General features: G+C 29.3%; 4 protein-coding genes across 5 annotated transcripts; 2 read left to right on the forward strand and 2 right to left on the reverse strand.

Annotated features, from left to right (window-relative positions):
• Positions 1–181: 181 nt before the first annotated feature.
• Positions 182–3,437, forward strand: LOC145743942 (uncharacterized). Its single transcript, XM_082562021.1, has one exon. The coding sequence runs from the start codon at positions 418–420 to the stop codon at positions 2,944–2,946; it is 2,529 nt and encodes an 842-aa protein (XP_082418147.1). The 5' UTR covers positions 182–417; the 3' UTR covers positions 2,947–3,437.
• On the reverse strand, positions 3,285–8,729 carry LOC145743951 (exocyst complex component 3-like). 2 transcript variants are annotated; one of them, XM_082562040.1, is made up of 20 exons: positions 8,403–8,728; positions 8,142–8,311; positions 7,893–8,022; positions 7,539–7,670; positions 7,300–7,409; positions 7,079–7,192; positions 6,730–6,919; positions 6,573–6,648; positions 6,397–6,493; positions 6,113–6,278; positions 5,905–5,992; positions 5,698–5,822; positions 5,493–5,620; positions 5,347–5,422; positions 4,977–5,161; positions 4,674–4,779; positions 4,496–4,579; positions 4,189–4,281; positions 3,849–3,963; positions 3,518–3,645 (listed from the first exon to the last, which is right to left on the reverse strand). In XM_082562040.1, exons 1-19 carry the CDS (start codon positions 8,535–8,537, stop codon positions 3,856–3,858), a joined length of 2,313 nt encoding a protein of 770 aa, XP_082418166.1. In that variant the 5' UTR covers positions 8,538–8,728; the 3' UTR covers positions 3,518–3,645; positions 3,849–3,855. The 2 variants fall into 2 exon arrangements, with proteins under 2 accessions (XP_082418158.1, XP_082418166.1); XM_082562032.1 differs by lacking the exon at positions 3,849–3,963 and having other exon boundaries at positions 3,285–3,645; positions 8,403–8,729.
• Positions 8,730–10,047: 1,318 nt separating this feature from the next.
• Positions 10,048–13,280, forward strand: LOC145742976 (adenylate kinase 2, mitochondrial-like). Its single transcript, XM_082560827.1, has 7 exons — positions 10,048–10,190; positions 10,447–10,551; positions 10,710–10,841; positions 11,073–11,167; positions 12,122–12,194; positions 12,340–12,532; positions 12,858–13,280. Exons 1-7 carry the CDS (start codon positions 10,098–10,100, stop codon positions 12,860–12,862), a joined length of 696 nt encoding a protein of 231 aa, XP_082416953.1. The 5' UTR covers positions 10,048–10,097; the 3' UTR covers positions 12,863–13,280.
• An 87-nt stretch (positions 13,281–13,367) lies between these two features.
• Positions 13,368–15,246, reverse strand: LOC145759319 (calcium-responsive transcription factor-like). Its single transcript, XM_082573127.1, has 3 exons — positions 14,941–15,246; positions 14,603–14,739; positions 13,368–14,463 (listed from the first exon to the last, which is right to left on the reverse strand). The coding sequence occupies exons 1-3, from the start codon at positions 15,188–15,190 to the stop codon at positions 13,546–13,548; spliced, it is 1,305 nt and encodes a 434-aa protein (XP_082429253.1). The 5' UTR covers positions 15,191–15,246; the 3' UTR covers positions 13,368–13,545.
• Between the last annotated feature and the right edge of the window lie 29 nt (positions 15,247–15,275).

Here is a 15,275-nt window from a genome sequence, read left to right on the forward strand (position 1 = left end):
GAGAAGAATACATGTCAAATTTTATTTTGTTTAAACAATGCATGACTAATTTAAAGGTCTTGCATGCTTTTGCCATATTTAATGTAAAGGTGGAGCAAATGTTGCAATTTCCACAGCGTTTTTTATATTTTTGCAATGTTTAGTTGTTCCATAGGCCTATACTAACTGAGTATTTTTTATAAAATTAAAACTAAATACACAAATATAATCATGCTTGCCTGCTTGGATTAAAAATTTAAGTAAGAGTCATTTGCTAAGCTTGCATGCCATAAATCTTGCCGAAAACTGTCCTTATTTCCGGATCGGTATATAACAAACAACACAAAATGTACCAGTAATAATTTTGTAATTTTTTTTGCAGAACTAATTGAATGTATTTTGATTGGCATTATTGGCTGTTATTAATCCAAAACTAATATGCCTGTGAATGATTTTTGTGTGGTTGATAGGCAACTGAAAGAAACTGGGCAATTTAAAGAAATTCTTGAGGATATAAAAACATACACATCAGTTATATTTCATATTTATGGCTTTCCCGGCACTGGAAAAACTACACTCTTACAAAAACTTGGAAATCAATTTCCGTTTGGAGACTTCGATGAAACTGTAAAATATCACATAGAGTGTAACAGCATTGGTTATGATTTAAAGTCTGGGTTAGAGGATTTAATGAGGCAAGTGGATGTATCTAAAACACAGGTTGTTGTAAATGAACTTAATAAAAACAAGTCCAACAATCTGGTAGATATTCTATATAATTGTGAGAAACATTTTCTTATTGTTATAGAAGATGTCCAACCAATTAGCTACAAATTATTTGCTGATTTTTTAAGAAATGTTGATAAAAAGAGCAACCAATATGCTAAATACAAATTCCATGTTTATATAGCAACCAGAAAAAATAATGTTGGAATCTTAGATCAAGCAGATACTGATCTTAGTAATTTTAAATTCAAGGAATTAAAAGGTTTTACAGAAGATGAGGGAATTGAATATTTAATTGGAGAACGTAATAATTTTGAAGAAAACAAAAATGCTGCCCAGACAATTTGCAAACGTTTCAGTGGTTCACCATTAGGGTTGCTTGCAGCAAAAAAATTCTGTAAAGAAGTTGAAATTGATTACATAACATATAACCAAAATTATTCTTTAGACAGTCAATATGTGACAATGGAAGAAAATAATTTTTTGTTGGACACTTATGGCAAGTCATTTCAACATGTATTTCATGCTATCACGATGCCCTTTTTGGAGTCCGATACTTTTTATTGGAAGGTAATGTCATGTTTGGCTTACATGCACCATGTTAATATTCCAGAAAAAATTGTCACTGCTATTTGCCGGTTACTAGGGGCAAAAAATGACAAGTCAAAACTTAAAATTAAAGTAGGTAAGCTGAGTAGTGAACTAAAACATTACGGAATGTGCAAAATTGAAAAAAGGAATGATTCTGTTTTTTTTAATTTTCACGAAGTTGTTTTGCATGCATTTCGATACAATCCATGCTTAGACCCACTGAAGGAGATGGTTTTTGCAATGTCAACACTAATCACCAAAGACATAAGAGATAAAACTTCCTCACTTCATATGAAAAACCTATTTCCTCATTTACATTCTTTACTTGAACATTACAAAGCCAAGGACAATACTGATAATCCAGTATTTAGCAAAAAAGAAGGCAGCGGTTTTGATTTTGATTGGGTTTTAAATGAACTAGTGTTGGCCAACTTACTTGAGGTTTTTGGTTCTGTTGCACAAAGCTCTTCATTTGTTTTTGAAAATCAGTGTGAAAGTTATTTGGATATGGCAATAAACAAAATTTGGAATATTATAAACTATTTAACACAAAACAAGAACAGCCACAAAAAATTTAACACCTTAAGAAATGCGGAAAAAAATATTGACCAAGAAACAGAATTATGTCAAATAGCTGGAGAGAATTTGCCGGCAGGTTTTATTGCGGATTATGAGGCTAAAGTTATTTCATATCAAATACGAAGTCAACTAGACTTTTTACAGAGTGAATGCACAAAACAAAATCCGTTAAATGATGCAAAATTTCAACAGTTTCAACAAAATTTGGAGAAATATTCTGTGCTAGACAACAAACAAATTGAAGTGCTTCGAGAGTGTAGCATTTTTCTCAGCGAAGAAGATCACAGAAAAATGTTTTTTTTGGAGCGCCTTGCTTTAATTCTACACAGCAGAAGTCGAATTTCAATCTACAAGGATTTTGATCAAAACATAGACTACAAATCTCATAAACTAGATGCTTACTGTGCATTTCAGTTCGCCGAAAGATGTGAAAGAAATAATGCAACAATTTTAACTCAGTTTTTATCTAGAACGAGTGGTTACTATCCACAAGTCCTAAAGGAAAATAATATCTGTGAATTAACCAAAGCCAGACTTAAATGCCAAGATGAAATAAAATTAGGGAAAAGTGATGTACCAATTCATATGTATGAACATGGAGTAATAAAAGAATGGCGAAGTGTAAAACATCAAATTCCTTTGTTTTGTTACCTTGTTGAAATTAATACGAAATTATTTGAAACCCTAAAGTGTGATGAAAGTTTTGTAAAAGAAAGTACCGACAGTTGCAACGAGCTTCTAAATATTCTTACAGAAAATGTGACTAAGGAATATTCTATAATACCAAAAAGCTTTGTACATTGTGCAAAGTTTTATTCACTTTTAGATGACAAGGTTAAAACGGTGGAATGTTTTAACAAATTTTTAAAAATGAAAACACAAAGACCTGATGAATATAACTGGGCAATGTTACAATATGCAAAAGCAGTGGAGGTGGGCAGAATACAAGACAAAGTTAACTTTGTTACTGATGAATGTAAGAAAATTCTTACTTTACCAATGCATTTAAATCAAAAAATATTAACTGGGTTAAGAGAGGTTTTAGAAAAACTAGATGCTCGAGATTGGTAATATTTTTATTTTATTGGTGCTTGAAAATTTTTGTTTTATTTGTAGATGGATCTTAAATATAAAATTGTTTTTAATGTTTTTGCTGAAAATGTATATAGTCTGCTGGAAAGTTAGAGTTTAACAACCTTGGCCTTGTTTTACAATAAAAGCCATTTATGAGCCAGTTTAATGGCAATAAACCTTCAAGTCAACATATAATACTGGTTCCTTGTTTCCATGTTAATCATTAAAGTTTTATGTTGTTTTTAACGTAGTTTCTAAAAGTTTTTTTTTTAAACTGTTTTGTTTTTAAAATAACCAAAAACATATATACATTTTTTTTTTGTTCCATGACTAAATCAAGTTTCTGTATATATTTATATCTTTTATTACAAATAAATTTTATATGTGTGAATCTATTTTTATTAAGAGTACAATATCAGTTTATTTATAAGAATATCATCTTTTACATTTGCTTTACAGCAAGATATCGAATATATATAAGTATAGCATAAATTATTCAGCAATGCATGATAATATTATATTGCACATAGGAATTTAGAAATCAATATTAAATCTGCTAAACACAGAGGAAATATTTGGTACATCACTGGTATGTGAAGAAGGGTGTGGCACTAACTTAGCAGCTAGAGCATACAAACTCTGTCGCTTTGATGTAAATCCCGCTGATTCGCTTGCTTCAAATGATTCTGTTGCCATCTTCAATGATAAAATGTAACCAGAAAATTAAAAAATTGGAAACATGTAAACCACAATTTTGGAATGTTTAAAAACAATCATTTTTGTTTTTTTGTGCAATTGAAATTTGATTTTTAACAAAAATATAAACTTAATAACTTAAATGCATGCCTCAAAACAAAAAAACATGCTAATGAAAAACAAATAATACATCTAAAACTTACACAATTATTATTTAAAAAATCCAGTAGGAGCAGTATACTCAACGTCTGCATATAATCTCATCTCAGCATTATATTCATCAATATTGTGAGAGTCCATTTCTATTCCGTCGGATAACTGAATTTTCATGCAAAAATAATTTGAAAATAAACTCAACAAAATAAACATGCAAAATGATTTGAAAATCAAATATGCAAAATGATTTGAACATTTTGTCTCAACAAACTATTTATTTAAACCTACTTAAATAAAGTCAAAATTTATGAAATGAATTTTTTAAAAAAGAATGCGTAGCAGCATGCTCTATAAAAATCAATTTTTTGGTAAAATAAAAATGATCACCTCTCTGGCTTCGGATGAAGAAAAATCCCCTCTTATTGCAAGTAAGGCCTGCATTTGTTCAGTTGTAATATCTGTGTATTTGCTTGCCAAGCCCTAAAAGCAAATTTTAATTTCGGTTTCCATCCAACATATAAAATATGAAAAAATCCTAAAAAGTATTCCTTTGTAACTGCTCAAAATTTTTTACTTATGCTTATGTTGTGATTTGTTTACAAATCAACCGAATACAGAACATTGCTGGTTTTTAAGTACTTTGTTATTACATCAATAAAGTAATGTTTTTATTAGATCAGTGTTTACTACTAACTGATAGTTCAAGTGACATCATGCTTTTATCTTGTAACTTTATCACCTCGGCAATTGGAATCAAAGCCTCGCAAGCTGACCTATCCTGAAATTAAAAAAATGTTTTTGATTTAATGTTGAGAAAACTCATTTAAAATAAATCTGCTTTTGACAGACCAATGTTAACAGAAATAACTTACTGGAGATGGAGCTAATTTGTTGAACAATGACGAAAGCATTGTTTGATCATTTAATAACTTTTCCCCAGCTTTCATTCGGTCTCTGGGATTGTTTAACTTTATTTTTCTACAAATATTAAAATACAAAAGTCAGAAGAGTTTTTAACAAAATGTTACTTAGATGATTACAATTTGTGTCCTCATTGCCTCTACTTTAACCATAAAGATTTCAAAAGTGTTTGGTTGAATTAAGCAGTATGGCTCTATGTGCCTTTAATAAGTATAAATTAAGAAACAAATTGAAATGTTAATTCAATTAAGTACCGTCCAAGTACAGCCTTAAGATATTCGACCACAATTCTTCGTTCAGCTTCTCTCATGATCCAAGCAAAATATCTTGGTCTTAAGTGCACAAAGTCCTCATAATAATCCTCTATGGTTACACATATTGTGTCAACTGCTGAAGTCCCATCTAACCACTGCCGTTGGAATAACGATTCACAGTGAGGCTAAAAAATAACATTTTGTATTACTTGTTGGACTACAAACAATATGTCAAAATTTAGTTAATTTTTCTTGCCCAATCATAGTTTAGGGAACTGTTTTTACCCAGACTAAGCTCCTGGGTAAAGACATGGGGCATTGTAGCATTGCAATGTTTTAATCAAAGCTAAGCTTAATTACTCAAATTTACCTTTAAATCCAAGAAAACTTCATCTAACAGAAAACCACAAGTTGCTTGTGCAACATGGTCCATCTCTGTACGGAATCTAAAGAGTTGACAAATATTTAATTATTTAAAGTTATGAAAGCTTTATACACATTACCACAAAAAATTACTTTTCAAATCTTTTTGATTTATCACTTTCCTCTTCTTCCTCAAATGGGTTCGTGCTCTCTTCCCGATCCATTTGGAGGAGCTCAAATTCGGAGGTCGTTGTGTTTGCTCCACCCCTCTCCATATCAAGCTGAGAGCAAATAAACTTTGTCAAAGTTTGAAGAAAAATTGGTTATTTTTTTATGTTACCAAAGAAATTTATATTACCTGAAATTTTAACCCCAGTTCAGTGAAAGCCTCGCAATTGTTGGTTACAGCCACCATATAAAGTGGATAGTGCTTTGGATTTTCTCTGTCTTTAAAATGTTCATCTTTGTATGACATGATTGCCTCTGTAACATGACCAAAAAATTGTTTTATATTTTTATTGTAATTATTTATATGGTAATTATTATATTTTTAGATAAGGGGTACCTCCATAAGAACGAACAAACTTGTTCATTTCATCAATACAAACTTCAAACACTCTGATCTTGAGTTGATCTGATATTGTTTCAGCAACCTAAAATGTATTTTTAAATCAGTTGGAAGATTTCTAAAAATCTTTTATATAAGCAGCAACTAGCAAAGCACTTTTAAATGTGTTACAAATCACCAAATCTACACAAACAAATATTTATACCTGTACTGTTTGTTGGATCATCTGAAATAGAATAACAGGTAGGGAAGTTCTACAAAATCCATCTACATCCCTTTCTGGCTCCTGCTCCCCCCTCCAGTCTAGCGAGTCTTGTTGAAGGGACTTGCCAGTCCATTGTGCCATATTTTGCTCCGTTGTCAAAAAGTAACTAAAAAAATGAAAAGAGATATAAACAAGATGGAAGTTTTTAGACACATATGCATAAAATTGTCATGCAAAAATTAAAAAAGACAATAACTTTTATTAAAACTTAAAAATAAAATTACTTCTGCATTAGTTCTTCACTAACAGAGTCATCCAGTAAAGGTGGAAGTTTACTGGGGTCCAATTTTGATAGCTCGGCATGACCCATAAAATCTTTCCCTATGTAATAACAGCAGTAATATAAAATCACTATATTTAACATTAAACCATTAAATGCAGTTTTAGCAAATATATGTACCTGTATAGTTGTTTAACCACATCAACAAAGAAATGATTTCATTTCCTTCCAACTGATCCTTTATTAGGTTTTGAATCTAAAACAAAATTCATATTTGTAAACAATCATTTTAATCTATTTGTATTTAAAATTTTAATTTTATTTTTTTAGGTCATACATGGGCTGCAAGGGAGAGGTGATACCAATGCGTGTATTTCTCAAATATATTATAAGCAGGTGGAAAACAAGGAACGCACAAGAAGTTAACGACCCTTAAGTCATCCAGGACATTTTTTCTTAATATTTCGAGGTGACGAACCAACCACATTTTGTCAGTTTCACGCGTGTTGTAGACATCACTATCAATTCTGTATTTAAACATTAACAAAATATTAAGTTTTTGTCAAACTTAAGCTTTACTGTAGTTAAAACTGTATTAATTACACTATATTGAACTCACAATATTAATGATTTAAATATAAAAACTTAAGAATCAAAATTGTTAATTTTTTTGAAAGTTTTTGTACCGATCATCAACTGATTGTTTCAGAGTGATCATAGCTTGTTCACGCCACTTTCTAGGTCTTCCTGGAGGTTGAAATCCAGAGTATTTTTCTTGCTCCAACATTTTTGTGTCAGCACTAAATCACCAATTAAATAATTTACTTAAATTCAAGTAACTTATCTAAAGTTAAAAGTTAAATTTAAAAAAATAATTTTTCTGCCTGTTGTTTCTCAATATTATTACCGGTTTTCCCTTTCTATTATTCTTAATGCAGTCACTATGGTGGAAGAATTTTTGCGCGCCAAAGTTAAAGTTTTTTCCAATACTCTCCACAATGCTTGGGCAAGCTCCTCCTAAAATTAGGATTAAAATTAAATTAAACAAGAAATAGTAAATGTTTAAAATGTATGGTAACACCTAGTATATATCATTTTTTAAACTTTACTTAAAAACCCCGGTTACAATAAATCCAGAGTCCTTACCGCTAGTTGTTCAGAATCTTTAAAATAAATTCTCAGTTGTTTAATATCAGCCTCACTGTGGTTTTCTAACTTATATTGCTCGTACATTAAATCATCTCGTGATGTTTCAAGGTCTGTTAGTATCCTATGCACCTGTGTAAAAAAAAACTATAGAAAATTTGGGAAAATAATTCCAGTTTTTAAAACAATTACACTTTCTAAAGTTCAAATTTTTACCATTTTATGGTAATGATAAGTAACTAATATTAGCTGATATTACTAGCTTTTAGTTATTATTTGTTAGTTGCGCTAAGTAAAAATGGGTTTGGGTAATTAAACAACAAAATATAAGGTCAAGAACTTAGTTTCTAACACCTGTAACAGTTGTCCATCTTTTAGCAATTCTCTCGCCTTTGCGACTTCTTCGGGGACACTAAAAATGTGTTTAAGATTTTCCATAGCTGCTCCTAATTGTCTGTGTTGTGCACTTATATCCTTTATGTCTCTGAAAAATTATTTTATCTATTAGAAATCAAATAGAAATGTTCAATGTTTAAATGTAATATATAATGTAAATTTCTGTTTAAGATGAGATTTTTTGTTAAAATGAGTAGATGTTATCACCTCATTTTATCACTGAGCGAAGCACAACTAAAATACATGTCATCAACATCATTTAAATCTGTTTTTATTTCTTTTACTTCGTTTAATGCATTAGACATCTGGTTTAATCCGGTTTTGACCCCATCCAATTGAGATTGAACTGCAGCCTTTAGCCTTGCTTCAACTGATGCCTATAATTTAAATCAAACATATAATAGACTGGGATAAAATATTAAATGATTTAAATAGTTTTAAGTTGAACCTTAATACACAAAAACTCACTTTTTTTCTTGCAATTCTTCGTCTATATTGTTCAACTTTGTCCAATTGATCGGATCTTTGAAGCATAGCAGCCACTTGCTTAATTGCCTTTTGTTTTGCTTCTTTTTCAGCTCGTTTTACCATTTCTTCGTCCATTTCAACTTATATTATACAAATAATGTATGTTGTATGGAATCATGTAATGTCTATGATGTAATGGTCTGATAATATTAAAAGTAACAATAACTAGCAGTACCTTATTTAATCCCTAAATTAACGCATTTACTTTCAAAATATTTTGTATACACATTGGCATACATAAACTTCGTGCTTATGTGATAATTAATTTTAAATTCAGTAAGAAATTTAGAAATTTTTTCTGGTTTAAATATATCTTGTTTATATTTTATCGCACCCAAATAAAGAGAGAATGTTTCTTCTCCTAAACAACAACAAAGAGAACTCATTTCTCTTTATCCTTTTTCTTGTTGCGGGCCTCTCTCATATTTTAATTTTTTTAGTTTCGACTGAATTGCACAATTTAGAAAAACTTTTTTTTTTTTTGTGGATTTCAAAGGAATCTACGAAACCAATTTATCTGTTACAGGAGATTCTTTGGTGTAGATATTATTTTAACATCAATTTTGTGTTTTATACTGTGTACCTTAATTTTAAAAAGACCTTATAGTTATCCCAAAACTTTTTTATGTCTTCAGTGTATATTTTTAATCTTTGTTACGTGTGTATTTTTGAGGCATAAAATACTTTTTGGTTTTGGTAAATTAAGTCATGCCAATAACACAACTCACTGAAGCATACGGCAAAAATAAGCGGGCGTGAAGTTAAACACGTAGGTCGATTGCTTGCAAGTAAGAAATAAAGCGTATGTTTTAAAACATGTGTTACAAGAAGAAAAGTCGATTGACATCATTTTAATTTCCGGTCGCTTACGGGCTCGCAAGAAGTTTTATTACAATATATTATATAGAGAATAATAGAAAATAAAAATAAAATTTTTAGCTAAATTGGCGTAATTTGAATTAATTAATTCTATTAAACATTTTAGTAGTTTGCATTTTAAAACCGTTATTTTCACTCTGGTGTTTATGCATGATCACGCATTTTGATTTTGCCACGTGCTGAATTTGTTTTTCAAAATGGCATAATCTGATAATGATATCATGTGACGATTTTGCGTAGCGTAAGTTTAAATTTTTAACTATACAAACACTTTAATTAACATGAATAAAACGAAATATTATTGTTAAATACATTAATTCTTGGTTTAAGTTTGGCGCTTAGCTACAAAAAGTAATTTTTTCTCATTTCGGCGTTGTTCGCCAAAATTTACTAATTTTAGAACGTCTTGTGGAAATATTAGACAGTTAGACTGTTAGATATGAAATTTGGTAAAGTGGCATTCTAAATTTTTTTTACTACTAGAAATGTTTCGTAATATTTGGTTTTATTAAATTCTTAACTAAGAACGTTTACGTTTTGACTTTAGACATTCCACATACTGACATAAGTTTAGTCTGTTAGTCAGTTAGTTATCAATAAACTGTAAAACTAATAAATAAGTTAATTAGGGTAATTTTAACTAAAAACATAAAAATGGATTTAAAAATGTTAAAAACATTAAAAAAGCTGTTTTTGTTTTAGAATCAAAAGTTAAGGACTTGTGGTTTTTAGTAAAGCAGTTGTTTTAAAATAAAAATGGCTCCACAAGCACCAACTGAGGTTCCAACTGCAAGAAAAGGAATTCGAGCAATTTTACTTGGCCCTCCCGGTGCTGGAAAAGGAACTCAAGTTAGTAGTTGATTAAATATATATTAGTCAATTTTGCTTTTTATAAAATTTCGTTATATTTTGAATGTTTATTAAATTAGAATCTAAAATGTTTTAATAAATATATGAATATATAATTTAGCATAAATTTTAACTTGCTATTATTTGTATATTAAATATTAATTTTTTTATATAAAGAAAATGGTATCTGACTTTGTAAAATTTATTTATGTGTATATATATGTAATTCAAATTGTGATTAAAAACTAACTTGCAGGCCCCAAAACTGGCACAGACTTATTGTGCATGCCACTTAGCTACAGGAGACATGCTACGTGCCGTGGTAGCAAGTGGGTCGGCTCTTGGACAAAGAGTTAAATCTGTAAGTTGTTTATTTCTTAATAGTTTCACATTTATTGACTACCAAAGTTTATTTAGACATAAATTATTTTAATTACAAATTTACACTTCAAATTTTATTTCTATTGATAAACAAACCAAGTTTCTTAAAAAAAATGATTAATTGTCTTTCTGTTTAAGGTAATGGCTGCTGGTAAATTGGTTAGTGATGAGTTAGTTGTTGAAATGATTGATAACAACTTGGACAAACCAGAATGTAGTCAAGGATTTTTGTTGGATGGTTTTCCTAGAACAGTTGTTCAAGCCGAAAAGGTAATGCCAAAAACCAAATTTCTTGTTAATTATATATATACTTTTTGTATTTTTAAGCCATTTAAATGCTTTTAGTTACCCAGTTAAACTTTTTTTAATTTTTACTATCTATTATTTTTATTTTTTAACAGCGGTTAAACTAATTCTTGGGCTATTTGTTGTTTTAGATATTTTTATATTAAAAATATCAATATAAATTTAAATAAAATTTAATAATTGTTTTAATTTTAGTTGGATGTGTTATTAGATCGCAGAAATCTTAAACTTGATTCAGTTGTTGAATTTTCAATTGATGACTCTTTGCTAGTTAGAAGAATATGTGGCAGGTTTGTCAGAATATTTCTTGAATAAATAATTTTTTATAAAATAAATAATAAAAACATATAATTTTGATTTATTTTGTTATTTTTATATATATTTTATGTTGGCTTTTTAAATCTTTTTGTAAACTGTGTAGATATATTATAATATATTTACATTTTTATTTAATTATTAAAAATCTATTTTTAAAAAGTCATTTCATTTTGTGTATCAATATTGGCCCACTGCACTATTCTTACTTTAGTTTTAACTAAACTTTGTTTAAATTTTTGGTTGCTAACATTATTTAATGTTTAAATTTAGAATATGCCTTCAGGGTAAAAATAGTTTATTTTATTCTGTGTAAACGCCTTATTTTAGAACTTTTTCAATAGACCACAACACAGTGCTATAGGAAAGTATGTTAAGCCTCTACTTACCTTTAACATTGTTAACATGGTCTAGTTTGCATGTACAACAGTTACATTTGGTTCAACTCTCTTAAAAACAGGCAATCAACTTATTTTGCGCACAGAATTTTTTGCAGAAAAAATCATAAATTTTTTTAATATGGAGCATTTTTTTAACAAATAGTTTATATTTCAGGTTCTGAATTTTTAGTTACGGTATGGAAACTGTGCACGAAAAAAATTTGAGACTTTTAGAATCACAGTGGTTGTATACTGCCTGTTTAAAAAAAAATGCAAGCAGTTACATCACTATGAAACTAATTGCTTTTATATCAACTTGCATGTGTAAAAATATATATTTAATCCAAAAGGCAGGATATAAAACGTGTAATTATGTAAAGACTTTTAAAACCTTTGATCACCACATATTTACACAATATTAAAACCATAAATGCTATAATATCAGAATGTAATGTCTGGTTATTGGTTATACATTAGTAAAACATATTTTGTTACCATGTTAATGTAGGTAAAACATATACTTACTCATGTAGTGTATTCTGTTTATAGATTAATACACAAACCAAGCGGCAGAAGTTACCACACCGAGTTTAATCCACCAAAGAAATCTATGACCGATGATGTAAGTATATTTAAAATCTATTAAAACTTGTTTTAGATCCATTTTTAGCAATTTTAGTATCATTGCTGACAAAAATTTTTTTTGAATTTTTAAAAATATATAGCCTATCTACAATCTTAATTAAAATAACACAATTTAACTAAAGGTAACTGGGGAGCCTCTTATTAAGCGATCAGATGATAATGAAGAAGCTTTAAAAACCCGATTAGATGCTTATCATAAAATGACAACCCCTTTGGTTGATTATTATTCATTGAAAGGTCTTCATTCCAAAATTAATGCTGCTCAATCCCCTGATATTGTTTTTAGTGATATACGAAAACTTTTTTCAAAATGCCGTAAGTGATCATTTTTAAAGCAAAAAAAAAAAAAAAGTTTTTTTGTTTTAATTTTTGTGTAAAAGCCATTAAGAATTAATTTAAATTTTAATAAGGCAACAATATGTTTACTAATTAGATGCTAGCCCCATAAGCTGCATTTTTCCTTCTTGATCATTTGCTTTTATATCACCAGTTGTAATAACTTGCCCACACTACACAAATAGCATTTTTTTTTTAATTTGAATAACTATTTTTGGGGCATGTGTTTATTAAGCTAGGTTTATTTTAAACAAAAAATTAAAAATTTTTAGTTTAAATTTTAACACTTATTTTTATTTTGCAGTGTGATCTGTTTGCACCATCTTTAAAAATTCTATGGCACTTCGTTGGCAAAGTTGTTTTTACTTCTTAAATTTAATAAATTATGACTTTTTGTTGCTTTTTCAATAAATAATTATCAAAGTGTGTAATAGCCTGTTACGAAAAAATAGGTAAGTAGTAATATTTCATGAGTTTACCTTAAGCAAATTGGCATTTTTAGCTTGAAAATACTAAAATTTAGGATTTGTTAATTAGAAAAATCGTTATTATTACCAATTTATTATTACTTTTTGGTAGCAAAAAAATATACAAATTTCTATGCAATTTATTTTGGCTAGTATATATTTGTTTAATATATATTATTCAATTGGCTCTAACAATTTTATGTAACAACTAAAATTACCTTTGCACCTATCAGTATAATGGCAATAAAACTGTTGACCAAATAAAAATGTCTCCTAAAATAGGTATTTTTTGACGATTTTTTTTTTGAGAAATGGGAGTTAATCATATACACTTTTATAGTGGCATGTTAACATTTTATTAAAAATTTAACCCAAACAATTAACATAGCATAACAACCTACCTTATAAAATTTCACTCTTTAAATTAAGTACACAATTCCACAACAAAAAACATAAATTAAATAATTAACAGTAAAAGTGCTTCACAGTTTCGTAATTAATGACAACTTTGTGGTAAAGGTTTATTTATTTAAATGAGTCCAAACTTAGCCCACATGATTGGATTGCATTGTTTACATTTAAACATTGTTCATTAATATGCTCTGTTGTAAGATGTTCATTTTCCTCATGTAGGATAACAATATCTGTTAAAGAAGTATCATCGCTAGTAGTACAGTTCTTATTTTTTACTACCGACTTTAAGTTCTTCTTTTTCGAAGGTGGTTTATCGTCAGAGGTTGTTTTAACTGTTTCTATAATTTTTTTCATACTTGATTGTGCTTGCTTAAGTGCCTCGTCACTTGGACAGTTTTGAATTAAGCTCATTAACTCACAGATACTGCCTTCCATCTCACCACGAACACCAGAATCACTGGTATAACCATCGTTTTCCACTATTACAGTCGGTTTTACGGTTATCGAAGATACATAAATATAATCAGCTATGTCATGTTCGGTTGGATAAATAACAAAATAGTTGGGAAAAATTGCAGTGTCTTGTTTTGTTAAAACCTCCCTTACATAGTCATGCACAATAATTCTAACATGCCTTGCATCGTATATACCCAGTGCCAGTAGCTCATCGATCTTTGCTGTGACAGATGGATGAACTGTCGGACCAATACCACCACATGGCTCTGGATGACCTATGTGAACCTCCGGCAATGGAAGACTTATGTAAAATCGCACTGTTCCATTCAAGGGGGTCACTGAAGACCCATTTAAAACCTCTTTAAGTTTAAAAATCAGCTGTGTTTTCTCTTGTCGCACGTGGTACTTTGTGTCGAACATTCGCTTTAAATCTAAACCATAATCGGGAAACATGATGATTTCCCGTATGTGCATGATCGCTGGGCAGTTCTTTTTCTTTGACGGCTTGTTGCGTCTTTTTTTTATTTCAGGAGGTGCAACAGATGGATCATTTTGATGGTCTTGTAGTTGCTTCTAAAGATTGTGACACACATTAATATTTTATAGAAGACACTAAAAATTACTAAAATAACTTATTTATAAAAAAAAAATTCGTAAATTATTAATTTTACATAGGCAGTTTAAGCTTGTTTGTTTCTGTATTAATACTTACTGATATTCTTTCTGCAGTTGATTTATAATAATGAGATCCGTATTGGCAATGTTTAGTAAGACAACTTCGAACAATAAACGGCACTCCAGTAAATGGCACAGTTAGATTTCCCGAATTATACTCCCAGTACACACGCTCTAAAATGTAAATGAGGTTAATCAGTATTAACAAAAGTTATAATTTGTAAGATCTATTATTATATTTATTTAATATTAAAGCAGTTGATACACATAGTTTAGGCAATAGAAAAACATTTAAAGCTTATAATAAAATTATATTCTCAAAAGTTATTAGCAAATATTTAAGATATAGCATATATATATATACTGTATAACTACCTTCTTTTCCATAACGCGAACGTCTTGGTAAAGTTGATGCAGTTTTTCTCCATGATGTTCGAATGATAAACTTTGTTTTACAAACCTTATTAAATTCCTCAATAAACGCTTCGTAAGCAGCTTCTCCATCAATATGACCTCTAACGTACAAGCCATTTTTCTCAGCATTGTTAAAGTATGTGGCTAAAATACTATAGACGGACTTTTTTTCTTCCAGCATAACTATATCTTTATCAACATGGGGTTCCATTTTAACTGAAATACTTAAGGGAATGGCCGTAAAGAACGTATTTAACACTAATTTAAAGATTGGCAACTATCTGACTATGATTATT

Source organism: Corella eumyota, chromosome 1 (assembly GCF_963082875.1).
Source record: "Corella eumyota chromosome 1, kaCorEumy4.1, whole genome shotgun sequence".
Taxonomy (NCBI): domain Eukaryota; kingdom Metazoa; phylum Chordata; class Ascidiacea; order Phlebobranchia; family Corellidae; genus Corella; species Corella eumyota.

What these genes read in the sequence shown, in the direction of transcription:
- LOC145743942 (XM_082562021.1), top strand. Translation starts at nt 418, where the DNA reads ATGCCTGTGAATGATTTTTGTGTGGTTGATAGGCAACTGAAAGAAACT.
- LOC145743951 (XM_082562032.1), bottom strand. Translation starts at nt 8,537, where the DNA reads ATGGACGAAGAAATGGTAAAACGAGCTGAAAAAGAAGCAAAACAAAAG. An exon ending in ACCTCTCCCTTGCAGCCCAT is followed by an intron (nt 6,649 to 6,729) that starts GTATGACCTAAA and finishes ATTTTGTTTTAG; the next exon opens with ATTCAAAACCTAATAAAGGA. An exon ending in AACTGGGGTTAAAATTTCAG is followed by an intron (nt 5,621 to 5,697) that starts GTAATATAAATT and finishes ATTTGCTCTCAG; the next exon opens with CTTGATATGGAGAGGGGTGG.
- LOC145742976 (XM_082560827.1), top strand. Translation starts at nt 10,098, where the DNA reads ATGGCTCCACAAGCACCAACTGAGGTTCCAACTGCAAGAAAAGGAATT. An exon ending in GTGCTGGAAAAGGAACTCAA is followed by an intron (nt 10,191 to 10,446) that starts GTTAGTAGTTGA and finishes ACTAACTTGCAG; the next exon opens with GCCCCAAAACTGGCACAGAC. An exon ending in TTGGACAAAGAGTTAAATCT is followed by an intron (nt 10,552 to 10,709) that starts GTAAGTTGTTTA and finishes TTTCTGTTTAAG; the next exon opens with GTAATGGCTGCTGGTAAATT.
- LOC145759319 (XM_082573127.1), bottom strand. Translation starts at nt 15,190, where the DNA reads ATGGAACCCCATGTTGATAAAGATATAGTTATGCTGGAAGAAAAAAAG. An exon ending in TTCGCGTTATGGAAAAGAAG is followed by an intron (nt 14,740 to 14,940) that starts GTAGTTATACAG and finishes TTTACATTTTAG; the next exon opens with AGCGTGTGTACTGGGAGTAT. An exon ending in CAACTGCAGAAAGAATATCA is followed by an intron (nt 14,464 to 14,602) that starts GTAAGTATTAAT and finishes CACAATCTTTAG; the next exon opens with AAGCAACTACAAGACCATCA.